General features: G+C 41.5%; 1 protein-coding gene across 11 annotated transcripts in view; it reads left to right on the top strand.

The window, feature by feature from the left end:
* The first annotated feature begins 1,369 nt into the window (after positions 1 to 1,369).
* Positions 1,370 to 17,340, top strand: part of MAP3K3 (mitogen-activated protein kinase kinase kinase 3) — a 64,594-nt gene continuing 48,623 nt past the window's right edge. For 3 of the 11 annotated variants that reach the window (XM_036451637.2, XM_036451639.2, XM_036451638.2), the window contains exons 1-2: positions 1,371 to 1,752; positions 11,278 to 11,399. In XM_036451637.2, the coding sequence (XP_036307530.1) occupies positions 1,749 to 1,752; positions 11,278 to 11,399 (126 nt within the window). In that variant the 5' untranslated portion in view covers positions 1,371 to 1,748. Of the gene's footprint in view, positions 1,753 to 11,276; positions 11,400 to 13,292; positions 13,317 to 17,340 lie in introns of those variants that run through there. The other 8 variants (XM_036451634.2, XM_036451633.2, XM_045586326.1 and 5 more) reach the window with 7 other exon arrangements.

Here is a 17,340-nt window from a genome sequence, read left to right as displayed (position 1 = left end):
CAAAAGGCCAGATAAATATTGGGGTGGGGGTATAAATAAAGAGGTAATTCTTAAAGCCGCCACTAAAGGCTCTTAGTTAACAGTTGGAAATCACATCTGAGGAAGAGCACTCCGGCATCTCATTTATATTACACTGGAACAGGGACCCGAGGAAGGGAGCTCTCGGTAACGGTGGTGGGCTTGGAATCTGAACATCTGGGTGTATAAAAGGTTGAACAATTGGGGGGGGGGGGGGAATTCATTATGGTCAATCTCTATTTTGAAATAGCCAGCCAGTACACTTGTTTTGGAACAATATTCAGTGGCACGGAACACACTTATAATGTAAGCACACCACAAAACAATCTGAAGCCATTTTTGTCAAATGTATATTTATCTAATAGATAGGAAAGATACAGTAATCTCTGAGGTGGGATATCTTTTTTCCAATATTAATACAAAGAGCTTGTATTGCTTTTACAACAAGAAAAGTTTGTATTACCTCCCCGCACCCCTAAAGAACCACTTGGCTTTGCCACTTACTGGTTTAGCGGCGGGACGCCCAGATTTCCGAGGACCCACATTCTAGCTCTACCCCATTCTCTCGGCGGGCGTAGCCCCGGAGGTCTGAGGCACAGGAGAGGCAGACCGTGGAGAGGCCGCCGCTGCCTCCAGGCCAGCGCGGTGTCTGGACCGGAGGACCTGCCAGGGGATCGCGTGGAAGAAGCGGCCACACGTCCGCCGGGAAGCGCTCAGAGCCAGAACCCTCCCCGCTGATTACGCACCGGCGTGGGCACCAGGAGGAAGGGGCTGGACCCTAGCTAGCCTCGGGAACGCGGAGCGCGAGGAAGGCGGAAGGCCTGGGGACGCATCCAGCCGCTTTCCTTCCCAAACTCCAGCCCCAAAGTAGCCGACAGGGAACCGCGCCAGCCCGCGCGCCCGGGAGCCTCGGGCGACTGACGCGAGGTGGGGGTGTGGGCGGGGCCTCACGCGCGAGCTGTGATTGGAGCAAACTGCACCTCCCGGGGAGAGAGGGCGGACGAGCCGGCGAGGGATGCGCAGAGGCGGGTGATCAGAACCGTCTCTGTGATTGGCTAGCAGCGGAGTGAACCGGGTGCTGTTCGGCTGATTGGCAGGCGGTAGATAGCCCTCGGAAACCTCCTTGGCTTCGCCCATTGGCATCCTGTGAGAGTAGGCGGGACTGGTTCTTCGTGTGGTGCTGATGATTAGCTGGCGGCTGAGAGGGTGTTGGGAAGGGAGAGGTGGGGGGGGGGGCGGTGGCCGCGGGGGAGGGGAGGACAGTGACTTCATCCTTGTCATTGGCTGCTGGAGTGAGTGGGGGTGGGACGAAGGTCCCGCGACTACCTAGGATTGGCGGGCGCTGGGGTGAGTGACAGGCAAGGGGGCGAGCTGCGCGACCAGCGGTTTGTTTTTCGGAGCGTTCCTGAGGTGGAGAACGGTGGCCGGACGGAACGACTGCTGGACCGAGGGGCTAGCGGGCGGGCGGGCCGAGCGGCGCAGCCGAGGCCGCGCTGGGCCGAGCCGAGGAGCGCCGGGGATGTAGCGAGCCACCCTGCCCATGCCACAGCGCCCGGCCGCGGGCGGAGCCGGAGCCGGAGCCTGGGGAGGCGGCGGGGGCCCCGAGCGCAGCCCGCGCCCCCCGCCCGGAGCCGGGCCCGCTGCCGTCCCCGCCGCCCGGGCCCCCGGCATGCAGCTCCGGCTGCGGAGGTGACACTCGGGCCCGACCAGCCGCCGCAGCCATCGCCACCATGGGTGAGTGTCGCCACCGCCCCGGCCTGTGCCCGCGCTCCTTCACGTCGCTCCGCCCCAGGATGAGTGAGGGGAGGAGGAGGACCCTGGGCCGCCGCCTGACAGGCATGGACAGCCCGCCCGGCCGGGGCTGCGAACTGTCGGAGCCCGCCCGCCCGCTCGGCTTGCGGCTCCGCGGTCGGGGGGAGGAGGGGTCTGGCTCCCCCCGGCCCGCCCGGGCGGCCCAGGCCGGCGGAACACACTCCGCAGCCTCCTTCCGGGCTGCGCGGCGGGCGCATCCCGAGGAAGCAGCGGCGGGATGGGGGCCCGTGCTCGGCGGGGCAGCCCGCTCGGGCCCGAGCGAGCCGGACCGCGAGCCCGAGGGCGGGCGGGGGAGCCAGAGCGCAGTGTGGGGCCCGGGCTGGAGGCTGGTGCAGGCCCAGCTGCTGTTGTGTCTTTTCCTTGATTTGCTTTTTTTTCCTGCCTGTGTCATTTCCTTCCCTTTGCTCACACTGGCCGGTCTGTGAGAGTTCCCGGGGATTGCTCTCGAGCCCTGTGCGCGCCCCAGCGCAGGGGGGAGGGCGTGCGGGGAGATAGGCTGGGAGGCGATTGCCACGGCAATCACTGTTATCAGCAGCGCGGTGGAGAAATGCTAGCTGCTGCACGTAGATTGCTGGATGTTGGGAATTGGTCCGGGCCCGCCAGTTATAATTCACGTCCTACTTTTTTAAAAACCCGGTTGCAGTGTTTTGCATCATTTTTTTTTTAATCTTACGATATCTCTGGAATTATATAACTTTTGAGAGAAGCATTCGCTGCACAAAAGAACCGATGAAATTATTTCCTTTTTATCAATATTTGCAATTTCTGTTGTGAAGATGTAATCAAAGAAGAGCTTTTAATTCCTTCCACTCACACACAGCATCTGAACCGAATTATATATATTTCATGTCCTTTTTGGTAACTTAGAACTATTGGACTAGATCAAGAAGCAAATAATATTTTAGATGTACTTTGCTTGTCTCGTTGGACCAGTTATTGTAATACTGTTGTATGCAATCCCAAGTTTTTGGAAGTTTTGGTATTGTCCTAAATAGTCAAGGAGTATACTTCAGTGAAAGAATCTTTTGCAAAGCTATTTATTGCATCTGTGAAGTGCCCCGTGTGAAGAGGGAGCATTAATGTTTGCTTTGCCCTATAGCAAGGTCAGGTCATTTTTGTAGGAGGTTAAGTGTATGCTGTGTCACATTGGGCAAACACTCTGTAGTGGCCTGTCTTTACACTCTGACTTTGAATGACTTGCCTTGTTCTATTCCAGGCTCCCCCTCATACAGTAAGGAATGGGTTGCTCGCTTGGGGACTTACTGTTTCCTTCCCATGCTTTATTTCTCCTGTGACAGTAGACAGAAAAGGAATCCAATAAGGCCTGGTATTTAAATACTTATTGAACATTTACTGTAAATGGAGCACATAATTCTTCTTGTCCTCCTTAGGCTTCAGATATTTAACTTGTGTTCTGGGATTTGATGATTGCATAAATTCTTTGATTTGATTTGTGAACTTATATTTGTGATAGTCTTCCTAATAAGTCTTTGGGGACAGTCTTAAGTCCCAAAGGGGAGTGTGAAATACTTGAGGGTGTGCAGACCTCCTACTCCCCACTTTCTTAACTGCTAAACTAGTTAAACCCAGATGTGTTGGCTTTTTTTCATTGTCTAACAAAAAATATATGTCAGCTTTGGCTGGTGTGCTCAATGGTTAGGACATCAGCCAGCATATCAAAAGATCTCATTCGATTCCCAGTCCAGGGCATGAACCTGGGTTGCAGGTTTGACCCTAGGCTCCATAAGGGTGCATGTGGGAGGCAACCAATAGAGATGGCTCTCATTCTTTTCTACTCCCTTTAAAAATCAGTGGGAAAAATAGCTTCAGGTGAAGATTACTAAGTAACGAAAACAAAATACTTGTCAGCCTGTTTCCACATTTCAAACCATTTTCAAAAGTTTATTTTAAGTGTATGGATCTATAGAGGGGCTAGTGATGGGGAGGAAAGGAACTATATAGCTTTAGTCTAGAAACGCTCCGGCCCCCACACCCCACTCTCCCCAGCCCAGCCAAAAAAAGAAGGAAGGTGAAAGGATTGAGAAATATGGATTGGTAGTTACAAAATAGTCATGGGGATGTAAAGTACAGCATAGGAAACATAATATTATTGTAATAACTATGTATGGTGCCAGACAGGGAATATTGGGGGGAAACACTTTTTTTAAAATATATTTTATTGATTTTACACAGAGAGGAATTGAGGGGGACAGAGAGTTATAAATGTTGATGAGAGAGAAACATCGACCAGCTGCCTCTTTCACACCCCCCACTGGGGATGTGCCCGCAACCAAGGTACATGCCCTTGACCGGAATCGAACCCGGGACCCTTCAGTCCGCAGACTGACGCTCTATCCACTGAGCCAAACCAGTCCCTGCAGTGGGAAACACTTTTTAAAGTATATTATTATCTAACAATTATGCTGTACACCTGAAGCAAAATAATGTTGAATGTTAACTGTAATTGAAAAAAAATTTTTAATTTTAAAAAGAAAAAAGGACCAAGATCTCAGTGTCTTCTCATTTGTCCCAGTATCAGTTTTACATGAAAAAACGAGGGAATTAACTTGCCTGGTGGCTACAGTATATTATTAGGCAAGGTGGTTTAAGAACCAGTGCCTGGCTTTCTTCAGCCTTATACCATTCTCTTTCCTCTTTATAGATAACCTTGACTTGCAGAGCTAATACTGAATTTTCCTAGAACCTGGCTCTTTAATTTGCTTTGTAGAGGGTACAGTAAGGATACATACATACTCACACATACACTGCCTCTCTTGTATTATATTTTTTATTTTTTATTTTCAAATATATTTTATTGATTCTTTACAGAGAGGAAGGGAGAGAGATAGAGAGCTAGAAACATCGATGAGAGAGAAACATCCACCAGCTGCCTCCTGCACACCCCCTTCCGGGGATGTGCCGGCAACCAAGGGTCCCGGGTTCGATTCCTTGACCGGAATCGAACCCGGGACCCTTCAGTCTGCTGAGCCAAACCGGTTTCTGCCACTGCCTCTCTTTTAAATACTAGTTTCCATTTTGGTAATATTAATGCTGAAAATTCAAATTCCGAGACTTCTTGGTTTACTTTAGTTAGTTGCTATAGTTCTAAATAAACTTAAGGGTTGATATGAGAGAAACATAGATTATCAATATTTTCATTACACTCATTAAACTTGAGCCCAGTGAGGAAAGGACTAATTTGACTCCCTGCAGGTTCTTTGACCAACAGTCATATTTTCCTGAGCTGTTCCAAACCCCAGACTCAAGTCTTTTTGACAACTTGGGCTGCTAATAAAAATGTCAGATTTTATATTGGCTGTTAGCCCCAGTAAATTTCTAGTGGAAACTATACTTATCCCTGTAAGTATTCTTTTTATTTTGACTTCGATAGTATGTGGTTATTTTTAAAAATTGGGATTGACTTGTCATATTCTCTTGGTCATTCTAGAATTCTCCTAGTTTTTAGTAATTTAATGGCAAATTTTATTACTAATGCCTGAGATTAATTCAGGCATTATTTGGACTTTTAAATAAATGCAATCTGAAATTTAGTGGGAAGTATTACTGAAAAATATGTAACAACTTGGAAATGTTACAGGAAACTAATGAACTGAGTCTAGGATTAAGGATCATGTGGTTCTGGTTTGATAACTTGGTTTGAAGTCAGAATCAATACGATTTATAGACAACTTGGAAATTCCCAGTTTGACCAGTCTCAAATTAGTTTGGCTAAATCTCACCATCTATGCAGACTGAATAGTTAGCAACTGTTTTCTTTGAAATTGAGATCGAGATATAAGAAACCGATATGGCAATGTTATAACTAGATTTCTAATATTTTATTTTTTTAAATATATTTTTATTGATTTCAGAGAGGAAGGGAGTGGAGGAGAGAGAGAAATATCAGTGATGAGGGAGAATCATTGATTGGCTGCCTCCTGCACCCCCCTACTGGGAATTGAGCCCACAACCCAGGTTTTTGCCCTTGACTGGAATTAAGTCTGGGACCCTTCAGTCCTCAGGCTCTACCCACTAAGCAAAACCGGCCAGGGCTAGATTTCAGATATTTTTAAAAAAACGACAGCTGAATTTTAAAAACAGAATTTTAGCCATTTGTAAAAAGTAAATATCTGTCCAGTTGAATAACACTTAGGGAATAAAATGATAAGAAACAATTTTCTTGGTTATATATAAGCTATCCATTTATTCTTTGTCCATCTATTGTCATTTATATGTCAGATGAAGAGTTAGGCCCCATACCTAAATTTATCATGTCCTTAAGAAATTATTGTTAGGCACAGTAAATCAGAAACATGTAAACAAATAAGTGTAATGAGGTGTTGTAGGTTGTACTTTGTCAAACTGTAAAGGTACACAGGAAGGGGAGAGATCAATACTGTGGTTTTGGGATTGACATACATAATCCTATAGTCAGACTTTTTTTTTTTTTAATTTATTGATTTTTTTACAGAGAGGAAGGAAGAGGGATAGATAGAAACATTGATGAGAGAGAAACATCAACCAGCTGCCTCCTGTACACCCCCTACTGGGGATGTGACCGCAACCAAGGTACATGCCCTTGACCAGAATCGAACCTGGGACCCTTCAATCCGCAGGCTGACGCTCTATCCACTGAGCCAAACCGGTTTCGGCCCTATAGTCAGACTTTTAGGTTAATTTCATTAAACATTAAAATATGTAGTGGTGAAATATTGATTCTTATGAGGAAGCAGTGGCTTACTTTGTAATATATATTTTTACATTTTGAGCCACCAACTAATATGAAGGGCTCTTATATCCCAAAAACAGAAAAATAAATACCAGAATTTGACTTTGAGAACTAGCAAAAGTTCAACCACATCCTTGAAGGAAGAAAGTTCATAGTGAATTGAGGATTGGGCTGTTTTTGCTTATACTTAACTATAAAATGATGTTTGCCTAGGTATGGACAGGGTGGAGACAGTGGGAATATGTGAAATATGTAGAATAAGATAGTAAAGTCTGACTCAGAGAGAGTCTGAAGTTCAGGATCTCCTGGGTGAGAATTGTGATCAGATGATCTGGCATAGTAGGGTAGAGTGTTGGCAAGATGAAGAAATAACATTAGTTAAATGAAGAAAAATATTTCATTATTACTTTGGAGATTTGCATATATGGAGAAGAGTGTGTCTGACATAGTAAACAGACATCAAAAAGGACAACAGTGTTTACCAAAAGACATGGTTCTTCTAGAAACTTTTCTGGGTTTTTAGCCAAGAGAATTCATAAATGGGAGTGCCTTAAGATCCAGCTTTTAGGTAGAGAAGCAGATGTAGTTGGGTCTGGAAGTGAATTCCTGATGGAGCTAAAATAGAGAGGTGTGTTGCCTGGTAGCCCCCATAACGTAGGTCAGAGTATCTGGAGAAGAAGTGTACACTGGCAGCTAATTGTGTATAGCTGTCTGCTTGAGACTGCCTAAGAGTTTAAGCCTTGTTTCATAAATCCCTTCTTTTCTATTTTCTATGAATACTCTTCCCCTCTAGATTCTTAACTTCTTAATCTCTAGAATCAACTTCTCTGCTGCTTCCTGGTAGCTTTTAAGTGTGTCAGATCACCCCATCCTCAGGAAATCTCTTCTAGGTTATAGCACACTATTACCTGCCTCAACTTGTTCACATGTAAAGTTCACAAATGAATTAATTGTTGACTTCTATTTCTTCCAGTTTTCTTTTAATCTCCAGCTTCTTGATTCCCTTTAAAATTTGTTTTCTGCCTCTACTACTCTATTGGATCTGTCTAGTTTACATCTGCCACTGCCCTTCTTTGCTCTTAACTTCTGTGGTGTCACTATTTGTTTTTTCCAATCTTGTTAAAGGGTTTTTTGCTAGCATACCTTCTTCCTCCTCTCCTCTATAAGGATTACAGTGCACTGAAGATTAGTCTCTTCTCTTCCCCTTTACCTCTCACTTGCTTTTATGTCCTTTCTCCTCCTCAGTCCATTTTTAAAAAATATATTTTATTGATTTTTTACAGAGAGGAAGAGAGAGGGATAGAGAGCTAGAAACATCAATGAGAGAGAATCATCCATCAGCTGCCTCTTGCGCATCCCCTACTGGGGATGTGCCCGCAACCAAGGTACATGCCCTTGACCGGAATAGAACCTAGGACCTTTCAGTCCGCAGGCCGACGCTCTATCCACTGAGCTAAAACGGTTTCGGCCTCAGTCCATTTTTTAAAACTCCTTCATAACTGGAGCAGCTTGCTTTTCTGAATGAATCTTTATTCTGTTAATAATTATGTAAAAACCTGTACAACCTCTTGCTACTTACACTGTAAAAAATTTTTTTTACACATGTGTGTTTATGTACCATGGTTTGTATACTGTCTGACTCAGTCTCTATTTGTATAACCTCGTGTTTCTGTGTTTATTCTTTGAATACCTTGAAGTATCTGTCAAAATTAATGTATATTATGTTATACGTTAACCATTATATTCAGTAAATGGTTATTATTAATAAAAATTCGGGAATAAAATTAAGTATTAGGGTAGATTAAGTGGCTTTAGTCTTTTCCTATTGACCTTTTCCATTGATGATAATACTAGCCAGCATTTTTTATAGCATTACTAAGTGTTAGGTAACATGAGAGATAATTGTAAGTTTGTTTATTTTCTTTTAACTCTCACAGCAGCTCTGTGAAATGATGCTTTATGTTCTCCATTTTACAGATGAGGAAATTGAGGTTTAGGGTGAATAAGTGATTTGTTCAAGGCCTGCTTAAACCCAGATCTTTCTGACTCCAAAGTTCATTGACTGCTGTAATCTAGGAAAGCGGCTATTTGTTTTCAAAAGTTTTATTTGTTTTATTTTTTAAGGAATTCCATACTGGAGTGATAATTCAGTTAAAATCTCATTCCAGGAAGAAATGCCTAAAAGTGCCACTTTATTTACTTCCGTCTTTATCCATGCTCTGTTTGAAGTATCAGTTTAAAACCCTGTCTGCCTCTAGCAATATATTCAACTTTGATACAAAATCAGATTCCACCTGGCCAGAGTGGCTCAGTGGTTGAGTGTTGACCTATGATCCAGGAGGTCATGGTCCAATTCCCAGTCGGGGCACATGCCCAGGTTGCGATTTCAATCCCCATTGTAGGGCATACAGGAGGCAACTGATCAATGATTCTCTCTCATCATTGATGTCTCTCTCTCTCTCTCTCTCTCCCTTCCTCTCTGAAATCAATAAAAATGTACATTTTAAAATAATCAGATTCTATAATCCCGTTCCACTTGCGTCAGTTGTCTGGATTTCAAGAGATAGTGCCATATCATCGCTCTAGAGTTTAGTGTATTATTCTCAACACTGGAACTACCAAGCAAGTTTACCCATTAAGTAATGCAAGGAATTGGTTAACTTCCTGGAAATAGAATTTGTCAACCTGATAAACCAGCTCTTATAATAGCATCATCTTATACAGAATTAAAAATGACGTACGAAGTCTATTTGTCATGGATTTAACTTAAAATGCATGTGTGTGTATTTACGTCCACTTTGGTTTAATATATGAGTTAAGACAACTGAAATTCTCAATTCTAAGTGTGGTTACCTTGATACGGAAAACTCCATGCATTCTGCTGCTAGAAATATTGTTGGATGCCCCTGTGAAAACACCTACATAGTCATAATCCTCCTTATATTGATCACAATTTACTGTTACAGTTGGCCCAATTTTATACATACATCTTTAATAGTATATGAGCCAATTTAATGTATAAGCCTATATATATTGCCAAACTTCCTAGTCTATATATTATTATCTACTTTTTAAATCTTGATTAGGAGGTTAAAATACAAATAAACAAATATCCAAGCAGTTCCCTTGTTTGAAGGAGCCTATAGAAATAGAAAGTTGTTAGAAAATGAGATAATTGATGGGATATATGTGTTTGAATTTTAACAGATGTCTTTCTGTAAATACCAGCTTTCTTCTCACCTCATTCTTTATCCCATTTACCCCATTCTTTTGGTACAGTTGTATCATTCTCATGCATATTTTTATAAATATGTATATTTTGAAGTGGAATTAGATGGGAAGCTACTCATGTTTTTCCTGCAAGTTTTTTTATTTTTATTTTTATTTATTGCTTTTAGAGGTAGAAAGGAAGAAGCTGGGGAGAGAAAGAGAAATATCATTTTTTTGTTGTTGTTCCGTTTATTTATGCATTTATTGATTGATTCTTGTATATGCTGTGACCTGGATCAAACCCAAAACTGGAGCATATTGGGACAATACTAACCAACTGAGCTACCCAGCCAGCCAAGGCCTCAAATCTAATTTTACTGTTCTGAGCACACAAACTTCTTCAAGGGCATCCTTCTCTGGGGTCATGTAGGACACCTGAGCAGATTTGGTCTAGGAAGAGGGGAGGACCATAGAGTGCAGTTTTACTTCTTATACTTCATGCTGTTCTTTCCTTCCCACCAGGCATTAGAATATTTCCAAGGGACAGTGATAAAGGGCAGAAGATAGGCACTGCCTTTGGGTGGAGTCTTTTGTTCTTGATTCGTTTAAGGTGTGCCCCAAGTCTCCAGGTGACTCACTTGTCACCAAAGCAAGTATAACAACTCTATCCCTCATGTTCCTTTCCAGATCAACAGATTTATTTATTTTTAACTCTCAAATGCTATTGAAGTGGACAGGGAGAATTTTTTAAAACATGGAATTTGTCTGGTTTGGATTCTAGAATTTGGCCAGTTGTCTTAAGTACATGAGAACTCTAGTACTTTATGCTATTTCAAGAAAAGGAGTTTGAAAGCAAAGTCAGTAAAAAAGAGACAATACATTGCTTGGTCAGTTAGGGAAGAAAAACAATAGAACTGCCTTTTGACTTCCCTGTGGGAAGCAGAAGGCCTATATACTTGTGAGGGGTTGGGAGGAAGGTATTCAAAGGCTAGGCTTGTAAGACAACTTCTGTTCAGAGCTACTACCTGAGATCCTTGTTTGGTATCTTTTAAAATGTGCTCTCCTACATATGATACTTGAAGAATAAGTCTGTGACTGACTGTTCCATAATCAGCTCTCCATGAATTCATTTTTTCACTCAGTACCCTACTACACTGTGCCACGTTGTTCTTCAGTTCTCCAACTTTCCATCTATTTTTCCTGGTTGAGTTTCTGTGACATTGGAAGAATTGCTGTTTGAGCACCTCCCTTGCCCCCAGTGAATGGGTAAATGTTGCTGCCTATGATCTGATTAGAGAACTATTAAGAATCCATTAAAATTCAGACTGCCATAGTCTGACCTCAGTTACTTTTCAGAGAGATTTCAGAGAGGAATGTATATAATTATAGTTATAGAGCCTCTCATTGTACCTGGACAGAACTATCTGAGTATTAGTCATATAATTTGTGAAAGTACTTTTCTGGTCTGTACTAAAGTATCTTAATCCATGTGCTCTTTTTCACTGTAGATGAACAGGAGGCATTGAACTCGATCATGAAGGATCTGGTGGCCCTCCAGATGAGCCGGCGTCCCCGGGTGCCTGCATATGAGACCATGAAGAACAAAGACACGGGTCACCCAAATAGGCAGGTACGTGTGGCCCTGGTAGAATTAACAAAATTTGTTGGAGAGGAGTTTTCAAATAGGAAATATTGTATTTGAGAAGCCAAGAATATGTACTTTTAAGTGGTATATGTCACTTACCACTTACAAGATTGTGAAAAGAAACCTGGCTCAATGGTTGAGCATTGACCTTTGAACCAGGAGGTCATGGCTCTATGCCTAGGTTGTAGGAGCCACATGCCTCGCTTGTAGGCTTGATTCCTAGTAGGGTGATGTAGGAAGCAGCCCACCAATGATTCTCTGTCATCATTGATGCTCATATCTCTCTTTCCCTCTCCCATCCTCTGAAATCAATAGAAGTATACTAAAAAAAAAATAGATTGTGAAAAGAATCACAATCTGGAATCCCAAAGCCTTGTGCATCTAACTTTGTGTATAGTGTTTCATTTGCAAAAAATGAGAATAATTCTTTTATTTATTATGCGGACAGTATTTATATAACTTTTCTGTTTTTTTGGCTAATATTTTATCCAAATTTATGATCCCAAACTCAGAAGACAACTTTACAGTATATACTCAGGAAAATTTAGTTACTTTTAGTATTAGCTTATATAAAATATAATTATGAAGGAAATTTTATTTAATAAAATGTCATATAATATATTGTAAAGGTAATAATGAGTGAGTGATTTTATTGTTGTTGTTTACAGTTATTTTCCTTTATTAACTCAGATAGTTGAGAATGCCTATTTTATTAAGAGTTGTGTGGTTCTTTAAGAAAAGATTTTATTTTTGTTAACATTTAAACTTATGTGCTGAGAACCTTCTCATGTGCGGTGTCATTTACCTCCCTGTTTCCTGGGTACTTTGGCCTGCAGGAAGGAATAAATGATGGGGAGCTTTCTTCCCTGGTGGTTATCTAGCACTCTATTAGATGGCGGTGTTTGGTGTGTTTGATGAAAACTTGTCCATGACATCCTCCCGTGGTGGATCTCTTCATTATCAGCTAACCTCTCTCCTTATTTGTACCTTGCCTACCAATTCTTCAGAAGTACCCTTGGCTTCTCGAGAAAGTATGATGTTCTTAAAAGTTTTTCTGTCCGAGGTCTGCTGGATATGGCCTCCTAGAGTATTTCTTGTCTTTAGTAAAACTGGGGACCCTGGGGACCTTCTGTTTCATTTTAATAGAAAGATTAGTTTAGAAAGTTGTTTTTATTTTTGTGGTTACCTATAGAACTAAGGGAACAACAGAATAGGGCCCATTTTTGTACTATTTTCATACGTTATTCTAATTGTGTGGGTTCTCCCTTGCTATAATTCATTTCTATTCAAAGCTGCTTTGGAAGGAGCATTTTACCAGAAGTGAGTCCCCTCCCCCAGGCCTGAGCCTAATGACCTCACTTTCCTTCCTGTCTTCCTATGTGGAGCGTGCTTGCTAACTCTGCTCTAGTCAGCTGACCTTTCTCCAGCCTGGACTATTAGCCTGTATATCAGTTCGTAGGTGAAAAGGAGAAGCTTTCTTGAGTTAGAGGGCCCAAAGGGACCAGGCTGGAAGAAGAGGGATAGAGTGGACCCTGATTGATCCTTGAGGGATATTTACCTTTTAGGGATTCTGCTTAGAGCTAAAAGCCATAATAAGGAAAGTCCTGATTAATGTGTCTACTGCTGTTATTGGAGTGAAGTCAGTGGTTATGAAGGTAGAAGGCTGTGAAAAATATTGACTGCTGGGTAGCAGGTAATCTTAGCAAGAGGCACTGGCTATTTGAATTCATAATTTTGAATATCATCAAACTTTTTCACTTGCATAGAGGAAGATACAAGCTATTAATCTCAGTTTTTTTGTTTTTAAGAAGAAAAAAAAAATAACAGCAGTATCTCAGCCTTTATGAACAGCCCCACAGTAACAACAAGCTTATCTACAGGGGCCGGTGAGACAAATTTTTGGTAAGGAACCAAATTACCTGTTAAAGTTAAAATATTCTTTTGAACTTGATACTTTTGAACATGCAAGAGTATGGAGTTCATTTCCCAGACAAGTTGTGGATTTGTAGGAAGTACTGGTTACTTGTTACCTATGTTCAGTGCTTCTCATCACCATTCCTTACAATAATATTATTCATAAGCAGACTCTGTCAGTGCTGTTCAATAAAATTTCAGTAATGATAGAAATGTTCCGTATTTGTGTTGTCCAATGTAGTAGCCACTACCACACATAACTAAAGAGCAACTGAGAAACTGAATTTTAAATTGTATTTAATTTTAATAATATAAAATGTAAATAGCCACATTTGACTATTATCTTGGATAGCACAACTTTATATATTATATAAGGGATTACTGACTTGTTGGGCAAGAAATTCAGTACATGCTTAGTGATTCATTGACATATTCATTTCTTCACACAGGTCATAAGCTTATGAAGCTGTGGAACAAGCATGGCCATTAAAAAAATATATTAAGCTAATATTGGGTAAAAAGGCAATGATAGTTTTTTCCCTTAATAAAGTCAAGGCTATAGAATGGTCTCTCCTGGGAAGTCTAGTAGATGTTTAACATTAACCAGGAGAAATATTCTTCAGCAAAACCCTGAAAGCAGAAAGAGGGAGGAAGTCTCAGTGAATGCATTTCTAGGAAGGTTGGAGTGAGATGTGAGTGGAGGGAACTTTTAGGGTGAGAGGTGTTTACAGCTTAGTGTAATGAAAAGACCCTACTTAAGAGTCTGGAGACATTAATGATTTGTTAACATAGGATTTTACAATTTACAGAGTAAATTCACATTTTTAATTATTTTTGTTTTTGTTCACTTGGGCCTGGGGTGGTATTAAACAGTTTTCTCCATTACCAGATCTTCTGCCAGAAGGTCCATGCTTAGGAGAAGAAAGGAATGAAAGATCAAAACCTAATTTAAATGGCTAAGAGATGTCAAAATTGGACTAAAGATTCAAATTGCAGAGGCCCAGTTGAAAGTAGCCATCTATTTTGGCCAGCGAGAAAGGTGGTTTTTTCATGCGGGAGATAGCACTGGCAGAGGCAACAACACTTTAGTGTGAAAGTGGCAGTGCTGGCTACAAGGCAGAGCTGAGATTGGCACAGATTTATGAAGCTCAAGCTTGGTACAACAAGGAAAGCCAGAGGAGCTGTGGGTTCACTGACCAAATTGTTTGGGGGCTGAGGCCTGGAAAAACTAGACCACCTAATTTATTATGTCTGCTTGGCAGGGCTTCAGACATCCTCTTCTCTAAGTATTAGGTCTAGTAATAATTAATGTCGTTTTCTAATACTTTTTAAAATCTAATTTATTTAAACAATACAACAAAATTTAATCAACAATATAGTTGCCGTTGTTTTCTACTACTTGTGCTCAACGCTCAGGAAGCATTTTAATCCCTCTGATGTAAAATTCTTGTGATTTTGATGCAAAAAATTCGGTCAATGCATTTTTGAGGCATTCTTCATTATTAAATTTTTTTCCAAGAAGAAAGTTTTGCAAAGAACGAAACAAATGGTAATCGGAAGGGGCAATATCAGGAGAATATGCAGGTTGAGGGAGAACTTCCCATTCCAGCTGGCGCAGTTTTTCAGCAGTGATTCTTGCAGTATGCGGTCGTGCGTTATCGTGGTGAAGAATTACGCCCTTCCGATTAATCAGCGCGGGTTCTTTTTCTCTTAAAGCTTGGGCTAACCTTTCCAATTGGGCACTATACACTGCACTTGTAATGGTTTGGTTAGATGGTAAAAGTTCATAATGAAGAATTCCTTTAAAATTCCACCAAACACACAACATCACTTTTTTCACATGCAAGTCAGGTTTTGGCGAGGGCTGCGGAGCCTCATTTTTGTCCAACCATTGAGGCCACCCTTTCAAATTAACATACAGCACCCATTTTTCATCTCCGGTAACAATTTGCTCTAAAAACGGCAAACGGTTTTGACGAGAGAGGAGTGAACTGCAAATTGTGACTCTTTACGGTTGTTGTCGGTCAACACATGAGGAACCCATTTTCCAAACTTTTGGACTTTGCCAAGTGCACGCAATTGATTGGAAATTGTTTCTTGTGAACAATTTAAAGTTGTCGCAAGCTCTTGTTGGGTAATTTGAGGATTTTGCACCAAAAGAGCTTGAAGAGCTTCTTGATCAAAATTGGACACACGGCCTCGACCACTCTTGTCCTCTAACGAAAAATTTCCCTCGCGAAATTTCTCAAACCAATGCTGGCATTTTCTGGCGCTAACTGCATCTTAACCAAGAGCACTACAGATGTTTTTTGCAGCCTCACTTGCTTTTCTTCCTAATTGGAACTCGTAAAGCATGCAGTGCCGAATATGCTCTTCATCTGCCATCTTCTTAGCCCTAGTTTTGCAACAAAAACCAAACCAAACACAAACTTTTTCAAGCAAAACTTGTTAATTGCACTTCACACGTTCTGTAGATACCACGTGTTTGAAGGTTATGTCAATACAAGTCAACGCCAAGCAAGATTTTAAACGAATGTTTAAAAACGACATTAATTATTACTAGACCCAATAAATAAGCTAAGTAACTGATTGAGAAAGAAAATGCCTTAGGGAGCATCTGAGCAGCTATGGAAGTACATGGGCCATGAGGTGCTTAGCTAAGAACAATTTGCTAGGAGATAGGATCTGTGTTCTTTGTACTTTCCGTCCTGTACATTAGGTCGCTGAAAGCCTATAGCCTGATTGGAGCTGGCTGGACATTCGTGGCACATTCTAAGTGTGCTGGGGCCTATGGTTAGTCTTGCAGGTAGTGATGTGCAATATCCCTTTAGCAGTCATCAACTCACAGTGCTTTATAATCAACAGGTGCTATTTCTCTGTGAGCTTGACATCGTTTGTTACTCTTAGCACAGGAAAAAGATTACTGGTCAGAAGCCATGGAGTGTTAATAATCCATTTACATAGGCTTTTACAACTAACAGAGGGCTTTCCACAACAGTTAACAACAACTATAAGTGTGTGTGTAGTACCTTAAAGCTTACAAAGTGATTATGCAAGGTTATTGAGGAGAGCCAGGAAGCAGACTCAGATCCTCTGACTGACTTCCTGATCACAATAATTTTACTATGTGTAAGTCTAACAGCCTTTATAAACCTCAGTATTTCCATCTAAAATATAGAGACAATGACCATTGTGTTTATCTCATCAAGCTGTTTTAAGTTCATGGACAGAATGTAGAGCATTTTATACATTTAAAACTAATAAAGCGGTAGCGATTACAAGCAGGTCAGTTCTCTTGGCTATCAGTTCTAGAGGGGAACTTTAAGAGTTGTTCCCCAGCAGGATCAATGATTTAACAGACTGCCTTTTGTTTTTACTATGATAGACCTGGCTCTTCAGGACCTCCTTTGTCTTTCAAGGCAAGATAGGCTGGCTAGTTTGAAAAGAAAACATAAAGGAACATACATTGGCTGTCCAATGTAGTAGCCACTACCACACATAGCTTAGCTAAAGAGTAACTGGTTAGAGAGTTGGCCCACACACCGATTTTGATTCCCGGTAAAGGGCACATATCTGGGTTGCAGGTTCGATCCCTGGCCCCCCATCTGGATACATGCAGGAGATAACCAATTGATGTGTCTCTCATATCAATGTTTCTCTTTCTCCCCTTCCCTTCCATTCTCTTTCTAAAAATTAGTGGGGGGAAAATGTCCTCAGGTGAGGATTAACAAACAAAAATCCTCATAAAGCAATAGACAAGCCTGGTATTCTATGTTGTAAGAAGCCGCTTTAAAATAATGTCTTCCACTGACTGATCTCTTAGGACTTTCATGAGTCACATACCAATAAAATGATTTTTATTGCCCTTTTCTTTTTCTTCTCATTTATTTATCTTTGGCAAAATAAAGATTCAAATGCCAAAGTTGTGGGAGCATCAAAAAAATATAGTAAATACAGAGAGAGAGAGCACTACAGAATTAGAGGGAGGGTACCAGACCTGATGGCTAGCTGA

The sequence above is a fragment of the Pipistrellus kuhlii genome, unplaced genomic scaffold (genome assembly GCF_014108245.1).
Source record: "Pipistrellus kuhlii isolate mPipKuh1 unplaced genomic scaffold, mPipKuh1.p scaffold_m20_p_22, whole genome shotgun sequence".
In the NCBI taxonomy this organism is placed as follows: Eukaryota; Metazoa; Chordata; class Mammalia; order Chiroptera; family Vespertilionidae; genus Pipistrellus; species Pipistrellus kuhlii.
This window is presented reverse-complemented; position numbering and strand designations above follow the sequence as displayed.